Genomic DNA, 27,462 nt, shown 5'->3' with positions numbered 1-27,462 from the left:
TGACAAAAAAAAATTAGTTCATAAATTGGATGTCAAAAAACAAAATATACACCCCTTTCTTCCCCCTTTTAATATTGATTTTTGAAGTATACTAATTCGTACATACTTGAATAAAAAATTACAACACAATCTAAAAACATAAATCTAACTTTTAAATGAATCAACCTAAACAGAATGAGTATAATTAAAAAGGGACGCATAAAGAAGATGGTTCCAAGTATCAGGAACACCAGGGAGGCACCAATGAGTGCAATCAGGAAGTCTATGTCTTCCAATACCGTATATTCCAGGGTGACCATCCCTTCTCAATTGAGACATCCTATTTATTCTCAACAGATGTACTGGCTTTCTCATTTCTCCTATCACCTTTTCTAGTATCCTCTCCCCCGATTGTACATGAGTCATCAAATTTGGTCCTGGTTTCGTCTCTCCGACGCAGGTTCTTGGTTTAGGGACTTTTCCATGTGCTCCCCTGCAACATGTACATGAAATGTAGCTAAACTCATAATCACAATTTAGAGAACCGTTAAAGTCACCAAAACATAATTTTTTATTAGACGAGTGTTCATACCAAATTAGGTTAACTGGTAAAGTAATTTATATGTGGTTGTGGTAAATTATGAGTTTGATTTGGAACTCGTCAGCAACGTTTGAGGTAAATTGTGTAAACTCACACTTAAATGTAAATTCTTTAATTTAGTGGACCGTATTGACATGTTACTTAATTGCAAGATTGATGTAAGTATCATTTATGAGTTTTGTGAGAACCATCAAACATCTTAATATCTCATTCACATGAGAAAGTTATACTACTAATAAAGTAGATGATAATATGAAGGTAAATTGAACTACTTAAATGAATGTTAATACTTGTGATACAAATTTAATCGTGTCAAATCTAAAATCAATACATTTATAAAAAAATTTCATCAATGACCAATGTTTTCTTTGATTGCTTGATTGTTGGACTACCAACCAAATGTAAGTTGGTAGTTTTAATCAATTATTGCGAATAATCGTTATACTTTGTAGAATTTGTCGAAGTTTTGGTACTGCTTCCGTGTTGTCTTATATGTACCAAAGACGGGTGAAATCGACTTGAATAAAGGATATCGAGACCGGTCAGAGATGGATTGAGATGGTCAATTATTGGGCAAATGGGGTAAATTGACAAAGAAAGTTGAAGGTTAAGCTGTGGCCATGAAAATTGAAAACCCAGATTTGTGATATTGAGACTCTCATATTGCGAAATCACTCTTTCCCTTGATTCAGTGGGTTCACCAACAACCATACCACCATCTCCATGTTCAATCCCCAACCTGGAATCCAAAACCGATTAAAATCACCTCTAGGTGGTGCGTGAGCCACCAGCTCGCCCATATTCAACCACCAGCCGAGTCTTAATCAGCACGACCCCCAATCCAGCAATATAATTCGAGCCATCGTGCACCACCATTGCAATCATCCCGACGCGGCATCGGAATCATATTTGCACCAACTCCCCAGCTCATTCTTGCCCTTGTCACCCAAATCTTAACACTCCCCTACACCTACTCAGGCGACCTCCAGCAGCTCGAACACGGAATCATAACCCGAGCCAATTTGGTTCACTCATCTCAGAACCTAAACCCCACTCCGATGTTGCTGATGTCTCCGTCCTTGAAGACCCAAGTTATAAATTTAATGTGTGAGCTGAGTTAATTGCCCTGCTCGACTAATTTATTACGGAGTACAATTTATGATTGGTAGAATAGAAAATAAGAGATACTCTATCTATATTTTAATGTTCTTCTCATTTCTTCATTATATGTAAGTAGTATTATAATTAAATACAAATAACATAGAAATATGGAGTGAGTATATAATAACAATGAACCCTTCTGTATTTTATATTTACTCTTTCGCTTTCATTATTGGCTTTTCATTCCTTTTATAGTTTCACTATAAAAAGATCCCGTTCTTATAAAGTAAAAGGCAAACCTTATTTTGAAACGCAACTAAGAGTAGGATTGTAGGAGTAAGGAGTGTTCCATAAATAAAAGAGTAAATTATTAACTTATACCTTACATAACACTGTATTTCAAATCTTATACCTAAGATAACTTTTTTTCAAAACTTATCCCAAGCATGTTATTTTCTTATAAACTTAATACGCAATCAAAACTCCGGTGAAAAAACGACCTGATTCCAGCAGAATTCAACATTTTTACTTAGAATGAAATGTTTGTTTCCGATTTTACCCTTCATGTAATTTTAAAGCTTCTCTCTTTGTCCGATTTAGTTATTCAATTGTTCTCTCATCATCTTCGGTCTAACTCTTCCCGACTTCAATCTCTTTCAATTATGATATTCTCGTTAATACTTTTACTGGTTCAGTCAAATTTCTTAAACTATCTTCCTCTTTACCTCTTTCATAATTCATTTTTCTGATAGTTATGGACTTTTCGATCCCAAAACCAAATTAAAATTAGGGTTTATTTTGATTTGGGCGCATTTTCGATTGGGTTAATAGTGAAGTCGCTCCCAACAAGAAGACATTCTCGAAGTGTATTTATATTAGGTTTATATTATTCTCTTTGATTGCCTTATTGCCATTGTTCTGACTTCATTTGGGAGTTACTAAGTAGTGTAGTTGTTGTATGTAGTTTAGCCATTGATTGTAACTTGATAGCTCAATTGATGAGTCATTTTCCTGTAAGAAGTATTAGCACAATCAATATGAAATTTAAAGTGCAAGAAAGTGTTGTCATTAGAGCAATTTATGGGTTTTTGGGTTTTTTTTTTTTTTTTTTTGGGATTAATGGAGATGTGTGTGTAGCTTGAATGCTTAATTGTAAATGATGAATTAGGATTACATTGATGTGATTAATTGGGGATGTTGAATGACTTGAATTTTAATGCAGTGTACTTAGGGATTTTGGGGATTTTTGGTTTAGAACATGAATGTCATATAATGTGAAGCCTAAGGTGTAAATTTGTGCACTTGTTTAGTATAAGGGCAAAACGGTTACTTTTTCAATTTTTTCACTGAAAAACTGACTTGGTATTAAGTTTAAAAGAAAATGACATTCTTGGTACAAGTTTTGAAAGAAAGTTATCTTAGGTATAAGATTTAAAAAAACAGTGTTATGTAAGGTATAAGTTATCAATGTACCCTAAATAAAACCCTTTATTTTCCTTTCTTCTAGGATTATTTCACTTTATTTGTATTCAAAATTACGATTTTATTTAATCAAACATCTTCCTTTGTTCATCAACTTAGTATTGTCTTTTGATGTTCATTTTAATATCAGCAACTTATCATTTTATGTAATAATAGCATCAATTAAGATTTGAAATGAAACTAGACATAAGGATCTTAACAATCCCGATAAAGACGTGTCACCTAGAAATACTATTAGTAAAGAAGAAATTTGGTGGGAGAAACCTAAAAATGGATTTTTAAAGCTAAATTTTGACGGATCAAAAATAGATGGTAATAAAGCTGCTCTAGGATATGCTATAAGAGACCATAATGGTAAAGTCGTTTTGCTAGGAGCAAAAAAGTGCGGATCTAATAGGATGTAAAATTAGATCTTCAGTTCTTTGATGAAGTGATAATTAAGCATTGCTTTCGTGAAGCCAACAAAGTTGCCGACTTTATGGCTTCTATTGGACATGTATGTCCAATTCTTTCGAGGTGATTTGAAAGGCGGTGGCTTCAATTTACCTCTATCATTCGAAAGGCTGAGATAGGTTTGTCCTACCTTAGAGGATCAATCTAGTTTTATTACCTTATCAAAAAAAACTTAATATTGTCTTTATTTTGGTATAAATTTTTCTTTCTCTCATCTTTATTCAAGTTATTATGTTCTTTCAAGTTGTTATAGATCTAGTGTTAAATTTAATTAAAGTTTTAATCTTTGTTAATTTAGTCTTTTTTTTCATGTTATTGTTGTTGGTTAGTTTAATTAGTGTGTATTTAACCATGTTAGAGTAGTCTCATCTAGTGTTTAGGGGGTCTTATGTGAGATTAATAGATTGATAATGGTGTTGTGGCAAATGGAAATTTGTGGGTAATTTGTCTTCAATGTCGTGCATATTATGTGTTTGTTGAAATACTTCAGTGAAAGCTCGAGTCTGTTAGTAATATTTTGACTTTTCTTTGAAGCGAAAGTTTGGATTAGTCTCTATTGTTATCACTTCTCTCGAGGCGAAAGCCTAAACTAGTGATTAGATCGCATGAGATTGATAGGTTTGGCCTAATAAGAGCGAAAACTCGTTAGATTTGACCTAAGGAACCTCTCGAACCAAAAGGTCATGACTTTACCTAGACAAACAACCTACACCTATCCTAGCACCGTGACCCGACTCATTTCCTATCACATTAGAGAACCCTTGACCCTAGTTTTCTCTTATTGTCATTACTTATTCATTTAGTTATATTAAAATCACAACTTGTTAATTGACTAAACTAAAACAAAAACGTAGACTTTTAACCATTCTTGTAATACTACGGATTTCCTAAGCCCGTACTCGGCCGAGTATTGCCTAATCGACCGAGTAAGGGGTGTCGTGTATCCTGGATAGTTTACTGCCCAGGAATACTCGGCCGAGTAGAGGGTACTCGGTCGAGTATACTTTATACTCGACCGAGTATCCGGTCTGACGGGTGTTATTTCTGCTGTTTGATTTAGAGATGATTGGAGTATATATGACGCGTTAATCAGTTTCTAATCACTTTTTACAAAACCTAAACATTTCAAGATCGCTCTAATCCTCTCCAAATCTCTCCATAGTGTGTGATTGTTAGCAAGTTTCTCCATCTTTCATTCTATCCTCGGGGTCGATAAGTCCTTGATTTCGTTAATTCTTTGATTATCTTTTAGGGTTTGCTTTGATTTATGAATTGGGGGGAAAAAGGGTGTTGCATGTGGTAATTGGAGTTTATGTGATTGTTGTTAGGTGAAGAATTTGTAGAGGAGCCTTTCTAGATTGCTTTGCTTGTGTCTCTTTGCGGTTGCACTAATATAGGGTTTCCTACTCGGTTCCTATTTAATTGATTTAAGATTATGTTTTATTGTGTACGATTGATTGTCTGTTGATCGTTGTTGGAGCGTTGGTGTTGGTGTGGTTGTTGTGATGTTTGTTGAGTGGAGTCACTTGCGGGAGTGGCTTCACGCCCTAGTTTCGTCCTCTATGGAACCCGCCACAGAAGGGGATGTGCACATTAATGAACAGGGTTATCGCTCGTTGATGAGTGGGGCTTAGGTGGGAATTGGCTGCGGTCCCCCACTGGCAGCGAGGATTACCTGTTGCGATGGGTAATCTGGCAGGGCTACACACTTCGGTGTGTAGTCGGTTACTATGTTAGATCGGGAGTTTGGAGATGAATGATGATCAGCTGGTTGCCTTTTTGCACTTGTCTTATTTTGATTATTCAGTAACTGACCCCGTTGTTTTATAAAATCTGTGGTGATCTATTCGGGGATGGTAAGCAGATTTTGACAGGTGATGGAGTTCTTTAGCTATGGGGCGATCATAGGGATTCATCACTCGAGTCTAGCTTCCGCCGTCAAGAGACTTAACTTTCATTTCTAGTTTTTTTTTTGAACTTTCACAGTTGTACTTTGGTTTTGGTTTTGGAGAACATGTAAACTTTAATCATTTATACTTTAATAATTGTGTTTGGATTGTTAACTTTGATATACTGACCTCGGGCAACTGAGATGGTGACGGTCTCTCATGCTAGGGTAGACCTGGTAAGACACCTTGGTATGTGGGGGTGTCACAAAGTGGTATCAGAGCGACGATTTTGGCACCTAAAACTAATGAACCAAAGAAATTAGGGAGTCAAATAAAATGAACCATGGGAGAGTTGTTTGGAGCTACCGCAAAGACTTGGGAGACGTCCCGAAGTCGCATTAAGGCCCTCACGATCTCAAGCCGGTCACATGGGGGGAAACTGTTGTATGTCGAGTCATGTGTGTGTAGTACTTGAAACTTGAATCTTGTTCAATGGTTAGATGAAATGATAAAAGAGGTGGAACATGATAGAATGTGAAGAATGCATTGAGAATTTGTCGATGTTAGATTTTAAGCATGAAATTGGTGACCATGTTAAGTGTTTATTATGTGGCTTTCAATTGGGTAGCAGTATATTATATACATCTTGGTAGAAAAGCATGTTTAAGTAAGTTTATGATATTTGCAACTCGTTTTTGGCATGACTCGGCCGAGCAGGGCAGGTACTCGACTGAGTAGGGGGCACTCAACTGAGTAACCAAGCACTCGACCGAGTGTTGTTTATTTGGGGTGTGCGAAGCAGTAGCTTCTGGTTGTGTCAGCTCGACCGAGTACTAGAGCATACTCGACCGAGTGGAGCATACTCGACCGGGTATCACCCATACTCGACCGAGTATGTTTTCTGTGTTTTTGACGTTGGCTACTGGAGTGGAACACTCGATCGAGTAATAGTAGTAGTCGACCGAGTATCTCAACATACTCGGCCGAGCGCTTCTTTGGCGGAGGGTCATGTTTATTTTGAGTCGTAGGCTTTGTGCTTACCTTTCCTTGCTTCTTATCAACTCAAAATGCTGCCAAAGAGGTCAGCCGCGTATGTCCAGACAACTGAGATGACCACCGAGGAGGTAGCCCGTATGATCGAGAAGCAATATGCTCTCCTCGAGGCTCTTAATAATGTGGGTAAGGGGGCAGAGAAACCGGTGGATGCTACCCACCTGAGCACTATGATCGCTCGATTTAACCCATCTACTTACGAGGGCATCGGAGAACCTAAGCTGCTTGACAACTGGCACCGTGAGATGGAGAGTCTTCTAGAGGTTGTTAAGTGTCCGCCGGAGATAGCTGTTGAGCACGTAGTGTACAACCTGAGAGGTGAGGCTGCAGTGTGGTGGTAGAACGTGAAAGAAGATGCCAGAGCTTACTACAGGGATAAGGGGGTTGGTGTTATACCGTTCTCGAGTCTTAAGAGCGCCATGAGAGAACAATTTGTGCCGAAACACATCCGTCACAAGTTGAGATCTAAGTTTGATTCTTTCACCATGACTAACAACATGACGGTTACGGAGTAATATCACCGGTTCCTTGAGTTGTCACGTTATGCTAAGGACATGCAGTTGGGGCAGCGTGGTTTGGCTATCCGTTTCGAGAGGGGGTTGGCACCCAAGATCATGAACAGGTTACCAGCTGGGGTTATCACCGATCTGAAGGATGTGTACATGAAGGCCGGGCAAGCTGCGAGATTGGTGGATTTGTCTAGAGAGGCTACAGAGATAACCACCACTGAGAAGAGGAAAGCAGAAAGTGAGAGTGGCAATCAGTCGAGCCACAAGAAAGGCAATTATGGTCAGTCTAGAGCCTTTTCGGGAGGATCTGGGTTTTCTGGGGGATCTCGAGCTTGGGGAAGGGGTGGTGGTCGGAGTGTTAGTGACAACTCCAATCTTACTTGCTTCAACTGTGGGGGAATAGGCCACAAGAGGTACGACTATACCAGTGCCAGAGCTGGAGGAGCGTCGAGGGCTTATCAGGGAAATTTCTCACAGGGTCCAAGTCAGAGTTTTGCCAGCAACAGGCCATCTGGGTCGTGGGGTAACCGTGGAGGGCAGAACAATAATGGTGGTTTCAACCGCAATAGTGGAGGATCTTATCAGCGCCCGAACAACATTGTGACTCAGAACTTGGCAGCTAAGCCGACTACTTCTAACACTTCGGTCCACGGTGAAGGCCAGAAAGACAGCGGGAAGCTCTTTATGATGGACAAACAGGAAGCTGAGAACGATGCTCATGTAGTTACCGGTACCTTTCTTGTTCATAATACACCGTCTTTTGTATCTAGAGGTCATGCTATGTCTATAGGTTTGGGGGAGTTTGAGCTTGTAAAGGATAGTCTGTTTATACCTTCTGGGGAGTCGGTGTCTTGTGTCAAGTTGTATAGGAATGTGTCCATGTTGGTTGGAGGGGTAGACTTACCGGTCAACTTGCTAGAGTTTCCTATGGATGGATTTGAGGCCATCGTCGGAATGGATTGGTTGGGTAAGTATGATGCTAAGATAGATTGCCGACAAAAGAAAGTGTCTTTAAAGGGTCCTAAGGGTATAAGGGTGTCATATAAGGGGTTTATTGTGAGGCCTAAGTGTAAGTTCATCGCAGTAATGACCTTAAAGTCATGTTTGAGGAAAAAGTGCCCCTTGATTCTTTGCCAGATGAGAGATCGATGCACAGAGGAGTTGACAACATCTGATATACATGTGGTTGGGGACTTTAGTGATGTCTTTCCTGATGAGATACGGGGTTACCACCTAAGAGAGATATCGACTTCAACGTGGAGCTTAAACCGGGGACAGGTCCTATATCTAAAGCACCATACCGTATGGCACCTAAAGAACTGGAAGAGTTGAAGAAACCGCTACATGATCTGTTAGACAAGGGGTATATTCGGCCTAGTGTGTCACCGTGGGGAGCACCAGTGTTGTTTGTGAAGAAGAAAGATGGGAGCATGAGGCTATGCATCGACTAGAGAGAGAGTTGAATTGTGTCACGGTGAAGAACAAGTATCCTTTGCCAAGGATTGATGATCTTTTTTACCAGCTGAGTGGCGCAGGGGTGTTTTCTAAGATCAATTTAAGGTTAGGTTATCACCAGTTGAGTATAGCAGATGAGGATATTCCCAAGACAACTTTCTGGTCTCGTTATGGACGCTATGAGTATATAGTGATGCCTTTTGGTTTGACGAATGCACCAACAGCTTTCATGGATCTGATGAACTGGGTCTTTAGTCCGTTCTTGGACAAGTTTGTGGTTGTCTTCATTGATGACATCTTAGTCTACTCTAAGACTAAGGAAAAGCATGAGGAGCACTTGAGATTAGTTTTGTAGACCTTGCGAGACAATCAACTTTTTGCCAAGCTATCCAAGTGTGAGTTTTGGTTAGAGGAAGTGGCTTTTCTGGGTCATGTGATATCTAAAACGGGAGTGTCGGTGGATCCTAGCAAGATTGAGGCAGTGACTAAGTGGGAATCGCTGAAGAATGTTGCTGAGATTTGAAGTTTCTTGGGTCTAGCTAGTTACTACAAGAGGTTCGTGAAGGACTTTTATACGATAGCACAGCGTTGATGAGGAAAAAGACCAGTTTTCAATGGGATGAGAGTTGTGCGACAGCGTTCCAGACCTTAAAGGAGCGTTTGACCACAGGTCCTATCCTAGCTTTACCAGAGGGTTGTGAGAACTTTAAAGTATTTACTAATGCTTCAAAGAATGGGTTGGGATATGTTTTGATGCAGAATGGAAAGGTCATAGCTTATGCGTCGAGTCAGCTAAAGCCGTATGAGGAGAACTATCCTACTCATGATTTAGAACTGGGTGCAGTTGTTTTTGCTCTTAAGATTTGGAGACATTACCTCTACACCTACTCAGGCGACCTCCAGCAGCTCGAACACGGAATCATAACCCGAGCCAATTTGGTTCACTCATCTCAGAACCTAAACCCCACTCCGATGTTGCTGATGTCTCCGTCCTTGAAGACCCAAGTTATAAATTTAATGTGTGAGCTGAGTTAATTGCCCTGCTCGACTAATTTATTACGGAGTACAATTTATGATTGGTAGAATAGAAAATAAGAGATACTCTATCTATATTTTAATGTTCTTCTCATTTCTTCATTATATGTAAGTAGTATTATAATTAAATACAAATAACATAGAAATGTGGAGTGAGTATATAATAACAATGAACCCTTCTGTATTTTATATTTACTCTTTCGCTTTCATTATTGGCTTTTCATTCCTTTTATAGTTTCACTATAAAAAGATCCCGTTTGCGAAAGTAAAAGGCAAACCTTATTTTGAAACGCAACTAAGAGTAGGATTGTAGGAGTAAGGAGTGTTCCATAAATAAAAGAGTAAATTATTAACTTATACCTTACATAACACTGTATTTCAAATCTTATACCTAAGATAACTTTTTTTCAAAACTTATCCCAAGCATGTTATTTTCTTATAAACTTAATACGCAATCAAAACTCCGGTGAAAAAACTGACCTGATTCCAGCAGAATTCAACATTTTTACTTAGAATGAAATGTTTGTTTCCGATTTTACCCTTCATGTAATTTTAAAGCTTCTCTCTTTGTCCGATTTAGTTATTCAATTGTTCTCTCATCATCTTCGGTCTAACTCTTCCCAGCTTCAATCTCTTTCAATTATGATATTCTCGTTAATACTTTTACTGGTTCAGTCAAATTTCTTAAACTATCTTCCTCTTTACCTCTTTCATAATTCATTTTTCTGATAGTTATGGACTTTTCGATCCCAAAACCAAATTAAAATTAGGGTTTATTTTGATTTGGGCGCATTTTCGATTGGGTTAATAGTGAAGTCGCTCCCAACAAGAAGACATTCTCGAAGTGTATTTATATTAGGTTTATATTATTCTCTTTGATTGCCTTATTGCCATTGTTCTGACTTCATTTGGGAGTTACTAAGTAGTGTAGTTGTTGTATGTAGTTTAGCCATTGATTGTAACTTGATAGCTCAATTGATGAGTCATTTTCCTGTAAGAAGTATTAGCACAATCAATATGAAATTTAAAGTGCAAGAAAGTGTTGTCATTAGAGCAATTTATGGGTTTTTGGGTTTTTTTTTTTTGGGGGGGGTTGGGATTAATGGAGATGTGTGTGTAGCTTGAATGCTTAATTGTAAATGATGAATTAGGATTACATTGATGTGATTAATTGGGGATGTTGAATGACTTGAATTTTAATGCAGTGTACTTAGGGATTTTGGGGATTTTTGGTTTAGAACATGAATGTCATATAATGTGAAGCCTAAGGTGTAAATTTGTGCACTTGTTTAGTATAAGGGCAAAACGGTTACTTTTTCAATTTTTTCACTGAAAAACTGACTTGGTATTAAGTTTAAAAGAAAATGACATTCTTAGTACAAGTTTTGAAAGAAAGTTATCTTAGGTATAAGATTTAAAAAACAGTGTTATGTAAGGTATAAGTTATCAATGTACCCTAAATAAAACCCTTTATTTTCCTTTCTTCTAGGATTATTTCACTTTATTTGTATTCAAAATTACGATTTTATTTAATCAAACATCTTCCTTTGTTCATCAACTTAGTATTGTCTTTTGATGTTCATTTTAATATCAGCAAACTTATCAGTTTATGTAATAATAGCATCAATTAAGATTTGAAATGAAACTAGACATAAGGATCTTAACAATCCCGATAAAGACGTGTCACCTAGAAATACTATTAGTAAAGAAGAAATTTGGTGGGAGAAACCTAAAAATGGATTTTTAAAGCTAAATTTTGACGGATCAAAAATAGATGGTAATAAAGCTGCTCTAGGATATGCTATAAGAGACCATAATGGTAAAGTCGTTTTGCTAGGAGCAAAAAAGTGCGGATCTAATAGGATGTAAAATTAGATCTTCAGTTCTTTGATGAAGTGATAATTAAGCATTGCTTTCGTGAAGCCAACAAAGTTGCCGACTTTATGGCTTCTATTGGACATGTATGTCCAATTCTTTCGAGGTGATTTGAAAGGCGGTGGCTTCAATTTACCTCTATCATTCGAAAGGCTGAGATAGGTTTGTCCTACCTTAGAGGATCAATCTAGTTTTATTACCTTATCAAAAAAAACTTAATATTGTCTTTATTTTGGTATAAATTTTTCTTTCTCTCATCTTTATTCAAGTTATTATGTTCTTTCAAGTTGTTATAGATCTAGTGTTAAATTTAATTAAAGTTTTAATCTTTGTTAATTTAGTCTTTTTTTTCATGTTATTGTTGTTGGTTAGTTTAATTAGTGTGTATTTAACCATGTTAGAGTAGTCTCATCTAGTGTTTAGGGGGTCTTATGTGAGATTAATAGATTGATAATGGTGTTGTGGCAAATGGAAATTTGTGGGTAATTTGTCTTCAATGTCGTGCATATTATGTGTTTGTTGAAATACTTCAGTGAAAGCTCGAGTCTGTTAGTAATATTTTGACTTTTCTTTGAAGCGAAAGTTTGGATTAGTCTCTATTGTTATCACTTCTCTCGAGGCGAAAGCCTAAACTAGTGATTAGATCGCATGAGATTGATAGGTTTGGCCTAATAAGAGCGAAAACTCGTTAGATTTGACCTAAGGAACCTCTCGAACCAAAAGGTCATGACTTTACCTAGACAAACAACCTACACCTATCCTAGCACCGTGACCCGACTCATTTCCTATCACATTAGAGAACCCTTGACCCTAGTTTTCTCTTATTGTCATTACTTATTCATTTAGTTATATTAAAATCACAACTTGTTAATTGACTAAACTAAAACAAAAACGTAGACTTTTAACCATTCTTGTAATACTACGGATTTCCTAAGCCCGTACTCGGCCGAGTATTGCCTAATCGACCGAGTAAGGGGTGTCGTGTATCCTGGATAGTTTACTGCCCAGGAATACTCGGCCGAGTAGAGGGTACTCGGTCAAGTATACTTTATACTCGACCGAGTATCCGGTCTGACGGGTGTTATTTCTGCTGTTTGATTTAGAGATGATTGGAGTATATATGACGCGTTAATCAGTTTCTAATCACTTTTTACAAAACCTAAACATTTCAAGATCGCTCTAATCCTCTCCAAATCTCTCCATAGTGCGTGATTGTTAGCAAGTTTCTCCATCTTTCATTCTATCCTCGGTGTCGATAAGTCCTTGATTTCGTTAATTCTTTGATTATCTTTTAGGGTTTGCTTTGATTTATGAATTGGGGGGAAAAAGGGTGTTGCATGTGGTAATTGGAGTTTATGTGATTGTTGTTAGGTGAAGAATTTGTAGAGGAGCCTTTCTAGATTGCTTTGCTTGTGTCTCTTTGCAGTTGCACTAATATAGGGTTTCCCTACTCAGTTCCTATTTAATTGATTTAAGATTATGTTTTATTGTGTACGATTGATTGTCTGTTGATCGTTGTTGGAGCGTTGGTATTGGTGTGGTTGTTGTGATGTTTGTTGAGTGGAGTCACTTGCGGGAGTGGCTTCACGCCCTAGTTTCGTCCTCTATGGAACCCGCCACAGAAGGGGATGTGCACATTAATGAACAGGGTTATCGCTCGTTGATGAGTGGGGCTTAGGTGGGAATTGGCTGCGGTCCCCCACTGGCAGCGAGGATTACCTGTTGCGATGGGTAATCTGGCAGGGCTACACACTTCGGTGTGTAGTCGGTTACTATGTTAGATCGGGAGTTTGGAGATGAATGATGATCAGCTGGTTGCCTTTTTGCACTTGTCTTATTTTGATTATTCAGTAACTGACCCCGTTGTTTTATAAAATCTGTGGTGATCTATTCGGGGATGGTAAGCAGATTTTGACAGGTGATGGAGTTCTTTAGCTATGGGGCAGTCATAGGGATTCATCACTCGAGTCTAGCTTCCGCCGTCAAGAGACTTAACTTTCATTTCTAGTTTTTTTTTTGAACTTTCACAGTTGTACTTTGGTTTTGGTTTTGGAGAACATGTAAACTTTAATCATTTATACTTTAATAATTGTGTTTGGATTGTTAACTTTGATATACTGACCTCGGGCAACTGAGATGGTGACGGTCTCTCATGCTAGGGTAGACCTGGTAAGACACCTTGGTATGTGGGGGTGTCACAAAGTGGTATCAGAGCGACGATTTTGGCACCTAAAACTAATGAACCAAAGAAATTAGGGAGTCAAATAAAATGAACCCTGGGAGAGTTGTTTGGAGCTACCGCAAAGACTTGGGAGACATCCCGAAGTCGCATTAAGGCCCTCACGATCTCAAGCCGGTCACATGGGGGGAAACTGTTGTATGTCGAGTCATGTGTGTGTAGTACTTGAAACTTGAATCTTGTTCAATGGTTAGATGAAATGATAAAAGAGGTGGAACATGATAGAATGTGAAGAATGCATTGAGAATTTGTCGATGTTAGATTTTAAGCATGAAATTGTTGACCATGTTAAGTGTTTATTATGTGGCTTTCAATTGGGTAGCAGTATATTATATACATCTTGGTAGAAAAGCATGTTTAAGTAAGTTTATGATATTTGCAACTCGTTTTTGGCATGACTCGGCCGAGCAGGGCAGGTACTCGACTGAGTAGGGGGTACTCAACTGAGTAACCAAGCACTCGACCGAGTGTTGTTTATTTGGGGTGTGCGAAGCAGTAGCTTCTGGTTGTGTCAGCTCGACCGAGTACTAGAGCATACTCGACCGAGTGGAGCATACTCGACCGGGTATCACCCATACTCGACCGAGTATGTTTTCTGTGTTTTTGACGTTGGCTACTGGAGTGGAACACTCGATCGAGTAATAGTAGTAGTCGACCGAGTATCTCAACATACTCGGCCGAGCGCTTCTTTGGCGGAGGGTCATGTTTATTTTGAGTCGTAGGCTTTGTGCTTACCTTTCCTTGCTTCTTATCAGCTCAAAATGCTGCCAAAGAGGTCAGCCGCGTATGTCCAGACAACTGAGATGACCACCGAGGAGGTAGCCCGTATGATCGAGAAGCAATATGCTCTCCTCGAGGCTCTTAATAATGTGGGTAAGGGGGCAGAGAAACCGGTGGATGCTACCCACCTGAGCACTATGATCGCTCGATTTAACCCATCTACTTACGAGGGCATCGGAGAACCTAAGCTGCTTGACAACTGGCACCGTGAGATGGAGAGTCTTCTAGAGGTTGTTAAGTGTCCGCCGGAGATAGCTGTTGAGCACGTAGTGTACAACCTGAGAGGTGAGGCTGCAGTGTGGTGGTAGAACGTGAAAGAAGATGCCAGAGCTTACTACAGGGATGAGGGGGTTGGTGTTATACCGTTCTCGAGTCTTAAGAGCGCCATGAGAGAACAATTTGTGCCGAAACACATCCGTCACAAGTTGAGATCTAAGTTTGATTCTTTCACCATGACTAACAACATGACGGTTACGGAGTAATATCACCGGTTCCTTGAGTTGTCACGTTATGCTAAGGACATGCAGTTGGGGCAGCGTGGTTTGGCTATCCGTTTCGAGAGGGGGTTGGCACCCAAGATCATGAACAGGTTACCAGCTGGGGTTATCACCGATCTGAAGGATGTGTACATGAAGGCCGGGCAAGCTGCGAGATTGGTGGATTTGTCTAGAGAGGCTACAGAGATAACCACCACTGAGAAGAGGAAAGCAGAAAGTGAGAGTGGCAATCAGTCGAGCCACAAGAAAGGCAATTATGGTCAGTCTAGAGCCTTTTCGGGAGGATCTGGGTTTTTTGGGGGATCTCGAGCTTGGGGAAGGGGTGGTGGTCGGAGTGTTAGTGACAACTCCAATCTTACTTGCTTCAACTGTGGGGGAATAGGCCACAAGAGGTACGACTATACCAGTGCCAGAGCTGGAGGAGCGTCGAGGGCTTATCAGGGAAATTTCTCACAGGGTCCAAGTCAGAGTTTTGCCAGCAACAGGCCATCTGGGTCGTGGGGTAACCGTGGAGGGCAGAACAATAATGGTGGTTTCAACCGCAATAGTGGAGGATCTTATCGCGCCCGAACAACATTGTGACTCGAACTTGGCAGCTAAGCCGACTACTTCTAACACTTCGGTCCACGGTGAAGGCCAGAAAGACAGCGGGAAGCTCTTTATGATGGACAAACAGGAAGCTGAGAACGATGCTCATGTAGTTACCGGTACCTTTCTTGTTCATAACACACCGTCTTTTGTATCTAGAGGTCATGCTATGTCTATAGGTTTGGGGGAGTTTGAGCTTGTAAAGGATAGTCTGTTTATACCTTCTGGGGAGTCGGTGTCTTGTGTCAAGTTGTATAGGAATGTGTCCATGTTGGTTGGAGGGGTAGACTTACCGGTCAACTTGCTAGAGTTTCCTATGGATGGATTTGAGGCCATCGTCGGAATAGATTGGTTGAGTAAGTATGATGCTAAGATAGATTGCCGACAAAAGAAAGTGTCTTTAAAGGGTCCTAAGGGTATAAGGGTGTCATATAAGGGGTTTATTGTGAGGCCTAAGTGTAAGTTCATCGCAGTAATGACCTTAAAGTCATGTTTGAGGAAAAAGTGCCCCTTGATTCTTTGCCAGATGAGAGATCGATGCACAGAGGAGTTGACAACATCTGATATACATGTGGTTGGGGACTTTAGTGATGTCTTTCCTGATGAGATACGGGGTTACCACCTAAGAAAGATATCGACTTCAACGTGGAGCTTAAACCGGGGACAGGTCCTATATCTAAAGCACCATACCGTATGGCACCTAAAGAACTGGAAGAGTTGAAGAAACCGCTACATGATCTGTTAGACAAGGGGTATATTCGGCCTAGTGTGTCACCGTGGGGAGCACCAGTGTTGTTTGTGAAGAAGAAAGATGGGAGCATGAGGCTATGCATCGACTAGAGAGAGAGTTGAATCGTGTCACGGTGAAGAACAAGTATCCTTTGCCAAGGATTGATGATCTTTTTTACCATCTGAGTGGCGCAGGGGTGTTTTCTAAGATCAATTTAAGGTTAGGTTATCACCAGTTGAGTATAGCAGATGAGGATATTCCCAAGACAACTTTCTGGTCTCGTTATGGACACTATGAGTATATAGTGATGCCTTTTGGTTTGACGAATGCACCAACAGCTTTCATGGATCTGATGAACTGGGTCTTTAGTCCGTTCTTGGACAAGTTTGTGGTTGTCTTCATTGATGACATCTTAGTCTACTCTAAGACTAAGGAAAAGCATGAGGAGCACTTGAGATTAGTTTTGTAGACCTTGCGAGACAATCAACTTTTTGCCAAGCTATCCAAGTGTGAGTTTTGGTTAGAGGAAGTGGCTTTTCTGGGTCATGTGATATCTAAAACGGGAGTGTCGGTGGATCCTAGCAAGATTGAGGCAGTGACTAAGTGGGAATCGCTGAAGAATGTTGCTGAGATTTGAAGTTTCTTGGGTCTAGCTAGTTACTACAAGAGGTTCGTGAAAGACTTTTATACGATAGCACAGCGTTGATGAGGAAAAAGACCAGTTTTCAATGGGATGAGAGTTGTGCGACAGCGTTCCAGACCTTAAAGGAGCGTTTGACCACAGGTCCTATCCTAGCTTTACCAGAGGGTTGTGAGAACTTTAAAGTATTTACTAATGCTTCAAAGAATGGGTTGGGATATGTTTTGATGCAGAATGGAAAGGTCATAGCTTATGCGTCGAGTCAGCTAAAGCCGTATGAGGAGAACTATCCTACTCATGATTTAGAACTGGGTGCAGTTGTTTTTTCTCTTAAGATTTGGAGACATTACCTCTACGGAGCAACTTTTAAGGTGTTTTCCGATCATAAGAGTTTGAAGTATATCTACACTCAGAGGGAGCTTAACATGCGACAGAGACAATGGGTGGAGCTGATTGGGGACTATGATATGGAGATCATCTACCACAAGGGTAAGGCTAATGTTATTGCAGATGCGTTGAGTAGGAAGAGTGTCCATTCGGTGTGTACAGCTATGTCTTTGCTAAAGCTAAGGGATGAGATGTCCAAGATGGGGATTCATATGATTCGGAAAGGGGTTACCGTCGGGGATTTGATGATCGAGCAGATTTGTATGAGGATATCAAGAGAAAGCAAGAACATGATCCTAAGATCCAAGACTGGAAGTCAAGGGTAGAGGGTGGCACAGTTTCCAGGTTTTCTATCCACACAGATGGGAGTGTTCTCTTTGATGGGAGATGGTGTGTTCCTGATGATGTAGGCTTGAGGAAGGTAATCATGACAGAGGCTCATTGCACTCCTTATTCGGTTCACCCAGGAGGTGACAAGCTTTATAAGGACCTCAAGAGAACTTTTTGGTGGCCTAACATGAAGAGGGATGTGGCTGAGTTCGTTGCTAGGTGTCTGACATGCCAGAGAGTCAAGGGTGAGCAGTGAAGACCGCAAGGGAAGATTCAGTCACTTGAGGTACCTGAGTGGAAGTGGGAATCGATATCTATGGACTTTATCGTGGGGTTACCAAGGACACAACAAGGTAACAATATGATTTGGGTGATCGTCGATCGGTTAACAAAGTCAGCTCACTTCATTCCAATGAAGGATACCTGGACTCAGATACAGCTAGCTTTGAGTTACAGGAAAGATGTGGTACGGTTACATGGTGTACCTAAGGACATAGTGTCGGATCGAGATGAGAGGTTTATCTCACGGTTTTGGCAAGAATTTCAGGAATTGATGGGTACGACCTTAAAGATAAGTACAACTTTTCATCCTGCTATAGATGGTCAGACTGAGAGGACTATCAAGACCTTGGAGGACATGGTTGAGAGCTTGTGCCATGGAGTTCGCTGGGAGTTGGGAGGACAGGTTGGATTTGATCGAGTTCTCGTTTAACAACAGTTACCATACTAGTGTCGGGATGGCACCTTTTGAGGCTTTATATGGCAGAAAGTGCCGAAGTCTAGTTTATTGGGATGACAGCGCAGAGGCAGTGGTTTTAGGACCACAGATGGTGCAGGATATGGTTGAACAGGTTCGACTAATTCGTCAAAAGATGAAAGCAGCTCAGGATTGTCAGAAGAGTTATGCCGATTTGCACCGCAGGGACATCGAGTTCGCAGTGGGTGACAAAGTCCTTTTTAAAGTGTCACCAATGCGAGGAGTGATGAGGTTTGGAAAGAAGGGTAAGTTAAGCCAGAAGTTTATCGGTCCATATGAGATTTTGGATCGTATAGGTGAGGTGGCTTACAGGTTAGCTTTACCACCAGCCTTGGTTCGAGTCCACAACGTGTTCCATATTTCACAGCTCTGGAAGTATGTGAGTGACCCGTCACATGTGCTTGAGGTTGAGAACATCGAACTTGATGAGTCCTTATCTTATGCCGAGGTTCCTAAAGAGATCTTAAACCGCAAAGTACGCAAGACAAGGAATGGTGAGACCGTCTTACTCAAGGTGCTTTGGTCTAATCATAATGTGGAAGAGGCCACATGGGAACCCGAGGAGGCTATGTGAGAGCATTTTCCCACCCTTTTTATCAGGAATGTTTGGTTACGGGGACGTAACCATTGTCTTTTTAGGGGGGGGGGGGTAGGAGATGGTCGCATGGTTGTTTTTTAGTTAGCCTAAGTCGTGTTAATGATGTTTTGTGTTATTTTAGCTAGTGTTGGGTGTTTTGTCTTATATGGTGGGAGTTTTGTGGCTTTTGTTGGTCTTGTTTATGTGTAAAGTGTGAACTGCGGGGACGAAGTTCTTTTTAAGGAGGGAAGACTGTAATACTACGGATTTCCTAAGCCCGTACTCGGCCGAGTATGGCCTAATCGACCGAGCAAGGGGTGTCATGTATCCTGGACAGTTTACTTCCCAGAAATACTCGACCGAGTAGAGGGTACTCGACCGAGTAGAGGGTACTCGACCGAGTATACTCTATACTCGACCGAGTATCCGGTCTGACGGGTGTTGTTTTCGCGGTTGATTTAGAGATGATTAGAGTATATATGACGCGTTAATCAGCTTCTAATCACTTTTTACAAAAACTAAATATTTCAACGACGCTCTAATCCTCTCCAAATATCTCCCTAGTGCGTGATTGTTAGCAAGTTTCTCCATCTTTTATTCTATCGACGGTGTCGGTAAGTCCTTGATTTCGTTAATTCTTCGATTATCTTTTAGGGTTTTCCTTGATTTATGAACTGGGGGGAAAAAGGGTGTTGCATGTGGTAATTGGAGTTTATGTGATTGTTGTTAGGTGAAGAATTTGTAGAGGAGCCTTTCTAGATTTCTTCGCTTGTGTCTCTTTGCAGTTGCACTAAGGTAGGGTTTCCCTACTCAGTCTTGTTTAATTGATTTAAGATTATGTTGTATTGTGTACGATTGATTGTCTGCTGATCGTTGTTGGAGCGTTGGTGTTGGTGTGGTTGTTATGATGGTTGTTGAGTGGAGTCACTTGCGGGAGTGGTTTCACGCCCTAGTTTCGCCCTCTGTGGAACCCGCCACAGAAGGGGATGTGCAAATTAATGAACGGGGTTATCGCTCGTTGATGAGCGGGGCTTAGGTGGGGATTGGCTGCGGTCCCCCACTGGCAGCGAGGATTACCTGTTGCGATGGTTAATTTGGCAGGGCTACACACTTCGGTGTGTAGTCGGTTACTATGTGAGATCGGGAGTTTGGAGATGGATGATGATCAGCTGGTTACCTTTTTGTACTTGTCTTATTTTGATTATTCAGTAATTGACCCCGTAGTCATTTTATAAAATCTATGGTGATCCATTCGGGGATGGTGAGCAGATTGTGACAGGTGATGAAGTTCTTTAGCTATGGGACAGTCATAGGTAGTCATCACTCGAGTCTAGCTTCCGCCGTCAAGAGACTTAGCTTTCATTTCTAGTTTTTTTAAAACTTTCACAGTTGTACTTTGGTTTTGGTTTTGGTTTTGGTTTTGTTTTTGGTTTTGGAGAACATGTAAACTTTAATCATTTATACTTTAATAATTGTGTTTGAATTCTTAACTTTGATATATTGACCTCGGGCAACCTAGATGGTGACGGTCTCTCATGCTAGGGTGGTCCTGGTAAGGTACCTTGGTATGTGGGGGTGTCACAAATCTAACCAAACCATCCTTGTGATCGACCTCTACTTATCCTACTACATTCATTAGTGTCGTATTGAGTTACAAATTTTGTTTGATTGAGGGGAGCGCGACATCCACTCATCAATAACCCATATTATTATTAGTAATTGTGGATCAAATTCGTTATTTGGTTTTAAGTAATTTTTTTGTTTTATTTTGGGTGTCTTATTTATGGTTTGCCTTGATGGACTGTGATAGACAGTAATTGTGTTGGAAGTATAAGTGGTGGTCGTATTGTTGGGAGAGGGAGATCAATTGTCATCAATTAGTGCGAAAGTTCGTGTCACTAGGAGGGTGCGAGTGGTGATAAACCTGGCCGGGAGAGGTTAGTAGTGGGCGGTTGTTGGTCAGGGGCATGCGGTTAGTGGTAAGATAGCGAAGTGTCGATAGGTTAGTGCTTGGTTAGAAGAGGGTGGTCGGTTGGTGGTAGGGTTTTGGGGATGAGGGTGTTGGTGGAGAGGCGATACGTCTTTTTGTGTTATTAGTAAGGTATTAAGTTATTTCTTTTTTTTTTAAAAAATACATTTTACTTTTATTGTTCTAAATTTTTTCTATAGCGCACGTGATGTGTTTGATCTTTCATTTCTTTGCTTTTTGTTATTATTGTATTTAATGTTTACAATTTCATTAATTCTTTTTATAAACAACATAGTATTAGAGTGATGTGATTTTAATTGTCATTTAACTTATTCTAACAATAAATGTCGAAATTGAAAATTTAGTTTGGATTTTGATTTAATTTATTTTAAAAATCATAAAGACTAAAGTTTAATGTTTATTATGTTGTTATTTGTATTTAACGTTTACAAATTCATTAATTTTTTTATTTTTGTTTTATAAATAACTTTGCACCTCTTAAAAATGAATTATGTGTCTTCTTAAAAAAAAGTGAATGATGTGATGTGATACATTTGGCATGCTTTTTTTATTTTTTACATAGATATAGATATCGATTTGAGTTTGATGAGTAAAAGGTAGAGACGTCATTGATCTCATGAATAAGGTTGTGTACTCGTTGTATTATCAGAAGAGTTTAAATATTGTTACTTCAGTATTGTTTTAAGCCTAATGTCGCAGGTACCCAACATTACCATTTGTTCATATATTAAAAAACAAATTTCAATTTTTTCGAGTGGGTGCTTATAAAAATTCTATCATATATTGTTTTTAAAAAAAGTGGATTCTTACTTAAAGGTTAGTTAAGTGTTAATGATAAGTATAGTAAGGGAGGAGTATTTAATAAATTATACTGGAGTTGTATTGTTTAGACAAATATGGAATACAATCGATCATCTATTTATACTATTAACTATCTCAATAGTCTTAGTCTAAACTTACACCTATCGTAACCTAAATTTATTAAATGTATATCTTATTCCTATGATAATATATATATTATTTTCTACGATATGTCTATATATTCTCATCTATTGTATTCTCTATCAGTTAGACTAGATAGATGGACTATGTTATTTAAATGAGGTCGTTTATAAAGTCTATACTCCTTACTAAATACTCCCTCCCCATCTTATTAATCCTCCTATATTCGTACATATCTCTTGGGTCCTCCCATATAATATTATTAATTAATAAATGAGATAATATTTAACATGTAATCTTGCCTCATATGATCAGGGGAGACTCCTTGGAAGTAAACCTTGCTTCTGGTAGTATCCAAGTTCTTGTCCACCCATCTAGCCCAGGTCCTCAATCCCTTTTCGTATGCTACCAGTCGGTCCATTTCCTGGTACAATTTGCGTCCATCTTTAATGTAATCCCACCTTAATAGCGAGCAAATAAAATTTTAATCATGTATCAAAAGTGTCACATAACTCGAATTGCAACTTCTAAAGCTATCTTTAGCTTACTATAAGACTTTATAAAAATTAGCAAAATCTTCATATTTGGAATTAAATAATAATTTTGAGTTGTCATATGATAATTAATATACTTGTATAAAAGAAGTTTAAGTAATACGCTCACCATCGATTACAAACATATTTCAATGAAAAATCCATTTATTATAAAGATGGTCAATATCTTTATAAAAAAGTTGGCAATGGTAAAGTTGTAATATCAAAAACTTACTACTTTTTATGTCCCATTTAATTGTCTATTTCTGATTAAAATAACTCTCACAAAGAATTAGAAAAACGGTTAAACAAATGACTAGAACAGAGGACGTATTATTTTACATGAGTAACTCTATGGATCTATTATCATAATGTCACTAATAACGACAGCACTATTATACAAGAATTTGTGTTGAAAAATGTTAGTTAACAATGAATAATATGGACTACAACTTGTACTCAAGCGCAAATATAGTTTGGGGACAGGGGTCCTTAAGACTCCATAATTAAAACTTCTTTTTGTGTGTGTGTGTTTTGTCAAATTTTGTAGTGAATTTTTTTTTGAAATAAACTATAATTTTTATATGGTATGGAGTAATAATAAGAAATTTTTCAGCAGATAATCGTAAGGAAATTCTTCTGATTTTGTCAATGCTTACACTTGTTTACGTCCTTTATGTAGCCACCAATGCCAAGTGTTGAAGATGAGGACGTTGATTCCCTTCCATGATTCACCATGGCTCACCATATTTAGATTCAAAATCTTCCCTAATTTCTTATATCTCACAACTTTTACAAGAAATGCATCTCTCATTAGCATCAAAGAAGCATTGTACTCCTGCATTTGATTACGAATGTAACACAAAACATTAGCTATAAATTTTAGTTTTTCTTCTAGTCCAATATACAATCACAAATGAAATAATCACTAATAGAAAAAAATTCTTAAGATGAAAGTTTATTTTAAGCAAATGAACATCACAAAATCTTTCAGGAAAAAAAAAACTATTTGGAGTTTGTTGTACAAATCGAATTAACTATGCAGGAACGTGCTTCATTTTTTAACTATGTCGCCAAAGCTATTTTATCAAAATTCATATAAGCTTCTATGAACTCAACAACATTCCGCCAATACAAAATTGCATACCGACACTGTGTTGACTAAAAGTGGGGCGAGGAAAGTAAAGGGTTAACTAGTTGTCTCCTTGAAATTCAAATAAACACATTTTAAAACTAATTTTGTAAAAATATTTGTGTATTAATATCCTTCCATGTTTAGACATCTCTTACCGTTTCGGTCACAAATCTTAACTTATGAATTTATTATATCTCCGTCACTTGTATTAACTTAAAATTTCTTTGAGTAACAAAAGAATTAACTCAATCAAGAAAAAGAAGACTAACCAGAAACTTAACTTCAGAGAAGCCACCGGACCTAGTTATAGCATACAAAGCATTAGGAGTAGTTGTATGCAGTAGGCACACTAGTGATTGCCATTGATTTAGGCTTATCGAATCCCCTACAAACATTATTTTCTTCCCTTTTAATTTCTCCAAGAAATCAACTCCATCAAACCTGCATAAATTCAGAATTAACGAATACATCCTTACAAATACGACATCAAAGACGGTAAAGTTATAACCGATCCTTTATTTACCTTGGTAAAAAGCAATGGAAAGGCTTCCAACTAAATTTAAGATAATCTTTGTCATATCTTCCATTAGTTTCACAGTTAAACTGTTTTTCAATAAAGGGACATTCACCCGCATCGTAAAGAGGGTAAGAATTATCATAAACCCATCTTCCTGCGTAAAGATCACATTTCTTAGCATTTTGTGCTTTTCTAGCATTGCTTATCAAATATTGTTCTTGAGTTTTTGTATTGTTTTTCGAGCAATCCTCTCCTCTCACTGTCATTATTGCTAGTATGGTGGACACCACCATGGCAAAAACAAAAGGATTTTCCATGAATAAAAGTTGGTTAGGAGTTGCAATAATTGTGATGATTTAGTGTTATATAACTAATGAAAGCAAGTAATAAATGACTAATAGAGACGGAAGGTGTGGTAGTTGCTTAGTTAAAAAACACACATTGAACTTGTTACCTTCTAACTTCTTAGTAGCATAAAAAAGATACGGAGTATCATAGGTTGTACATATGGAGTAAATGAATTGTTAACATACATTTTCTTAATTGAAATAAAAATAAAATTTGAATTGATAGTTAGTGGGGCGGCACCACTTTTTGATGTGTTCATTTTATATATACTTTTGCCCCATATTTTGGCTCTAATATTTATGTTTATTGCACTAACCTTAGTGTTTTTATGAGCTAATATTGTATTCTAGTTGTCTTTGCATGTTTTGTCACATTTTCTAGGAAGTTGAACTTTTAGAAGCATATTCCATCACTTGTGCAAGAAACTAGAAGCAAGGCTAAGTGTGAAGCAAACATTGGATAAAGATATGGATTTAAATGAGAAATGCAAAATGAAGTCTTATGCAAAGTCAAGCCCAAGATTTGAAGTCCAACTAAGGTGGAAACATTGGATGCTTAGTGAAGCTTAGGATGCTAATTGAAGAGTTTAACCGGGTGATTAAATAAGGCATTAAACATCAACTTTTGATTCCTTGAGCATTAACTAGAGGAATTAAGAAGACGGAGCTAGAAAGCCTGAAGAGTCTATCGATCCGAAATACTCAAGAGGGGGGGTCGATTGAAGATTAAAAACTTTTACCTACTTTTTCGTTTGTATATGTATAGCTAATTATTTAAAGTTTATTGATTAAACTTTAACTAATTAACTAATTAACGAACAAGAACGAAATAAGTAAATGAACGAAAGAGAGAGACGCACAATTTTTTGAAGTGGTTCAGTTTCACAATCGAAACCTACGTCCACTATTCTCGATTAATAAATTTAGTACCTTTCTACGGATTACAAATTTACTAACCCAACTCGTACAACTAACCCTAGTTGTAACTCAAGTGAGTACCGTTAAATACTCGAGTAACTAATTTACGCTAATAAGAAAGCACTTAATGATTCTACTAAAAGTTCACGTTAATGAACGAGTAAGAAATCGATTGAGCACTATTATCTTATAACAATAACGAATTAATGAATGCACGAGTTATAAACACACGGCCTTTTGGAAAATTTGCAAAACGGTTTTCTTGTTTTGAAACACACGGTTTTTTGCTCTTGAAAATAAAATCAATTTATGCTTAAAGGTCTTACTTTTAAAAGTTGCAAAGGCAAAGTATTTATAGAGAAAGAAGGAGCATGGCACACGGTTTCACAAGAAACCCTAATGCTGAAATATAAGATATGAAAACAATCGTATCTTTGTTATTTCTTTCCTTAAAACCCTAAGAGATAATAGAGAATATTCCAAAAGATAATTTATAAGATATTCTCCTATTATTCTTTCCTTAAATCTTGAGATATGATAAGATTTTCCATATCAAGAATATCTTTATCATAAATAAAGATATCAAGCTAAATATAAAAGATATGTTAAGATAATTCTAGAGAATAAAATCTTAACAATAATAATCTTTTATCCATTAGGTTTACACGAAATAACCACGGCCCATATACCTCGTTTTTCGTGAAAAACCCTAGCTTGAAGTTAGGTTAGATTTTAGGGTTTAAGAGTATGCCTTAGTAAAACCCTAATTAGTAATATGACTCAACTCATAAGTTGATTCAACATAATTACTAATTATAAGTTTAAAGCAAAACCACACTCTAATTAATTATGAGCTTCCTTATTAAATAAATACTTTTGCTAGAACATTTAAAAGAAACAAAAACATTTTTCAAAATAATTTGAAAACTTCTCAAGTCGTGTGTAATATAAACTCAGCATCTCAATGTTATAGTAGAAGAGTTATAAGATTAAGCTCTTACATAAGTAATGTTATAGTTGTCAAGCTATAACTTTACCAATATAAGAAATCCACTCATATGTTACCATTACGAGATAAACACCTACACTATTCTAATCTTCTTATGAGATCTTCGAGTGTTGGCTACTTCATCATTCAAGCTTGATTAAACTTTAGACGAGCTTCGTCTTCTCACGATGCTTGAATAATTCTTCCACAATATTGCAAAATCTTGATCCGTAATTGAGGGCTTGATCATAGTAATAGTCTTGTATACTTTCATCACAATTCTTTAAGCTTGTCAAATAGTAAGTCTAATCTGAAGGGACTTAAATAAACAATTACGCTCAACAAGTATATAAACAGTAAAGCACTCTTGACATCATCAAAACATAAACATATATTCTATATGGTTCAGTAAATTCCTCTTTTTTGATGATGGCAAGTCTCCTAAAATTGTGACTAAGTATATAGTTCCTCCTCAATACAATACCGTCATCTTTATAGATAAAGATCAACCAAGATCAAATGATTAACACAAGATCGAAACTTAAAGGACTTTAAGAGACAATTGGTCTTGACAAGGAGCAAGCTTAGGTAGATGCTTACCATGGTCGTTCTTTCCCCCTCTTGACATCATCGAAAAGATAAGAACAAACATAAAATGACTGAATAATACATGATGAGACAAGAGATAAGAACGATATAGGAAACAAATAAACTATAGACAAACATAAGTACCTACGAATTAATGTAACATACAAACAAAAGAAAACATGTCTTATGCCAAGTGGGCCGAATGAACAACATGTTTAGAACTACTTGGGCCATAACCACAAGTAGCTTGCCAAAATGGGCCGAATGGTAGAGAGTATTAAGATGCAAAATACACCATTAGAAAATCAAAAGAACTTAAAGCTAATAAAGGAAAGTGTGAAAATAGGCGAGAGGTAAGGCAAGGCTAAATTTGACGGGTCTTATATGGGTTAACGTAATCGGGACGAGTACGATGTTCCAAGGCATCAAGACGATCAAAAGAGCTCCTCACAAGTGTAGCTTGAGCTTGAAGGCTCGTCTCAAAGTTAAGGACCTTCAAAGACAAGGCTTTTGTCGCCTCCAAAGTAAGAGCTTGATCGGCCTTCAT

The 27,462-nt window shown here is 38.2% G+C and overlaps 1 protein-coding gene across 1 annotated transcript; it reads right to left on the bottom strand.

Annotated features, from left to right (window-relative positions):
* Positions 1-24,447, bottom strand: LOC141599820 (protein trichome birefringence-like 43). The gene is made up of 5 exons (XM_074419944.1): positions 24,081-24,447; positions 23,827-23,998; positions 23,082-23,260; positions 22,192-22,350; positions 1-472 (listed from the first exon to the last, which is right to left on the bottom strand). The coding sequence occupies exons 1-5, from the start codon at positions 24,389-24,391 to the stop codon at positions 166-168; spliced, it is 1,128 nt and encodes a 375-aa protein (XP_074276045.1). The 5' UTR covers positions 24,392-24,447; the 3' UTR covers positions 1-165.
* Positions 24,448-27,462: the final 3,015 nt, after the last annotated feature.

The sequence above is a fragment of the Silene latifolia genome, chromosome 9 (assembly GCF_048544455.1).
Source record: "Silene latifolia isolate original U9 population chromosome 9, ASM4854445v1, whole genome shotgun sequence".
Taxonomy (NCBI): Eukaryota; Viridiplantae; Streptophyta; class Magnoliopsida; order Caryophyllales; family Caryophyllaceae; genus Silene; species Silene latifolia.
The sequence above is the reverse complement of the archived record's forward strand: the minus strand, read 5'-3'. Positions and strand labels throughout refer to the sequence as shown.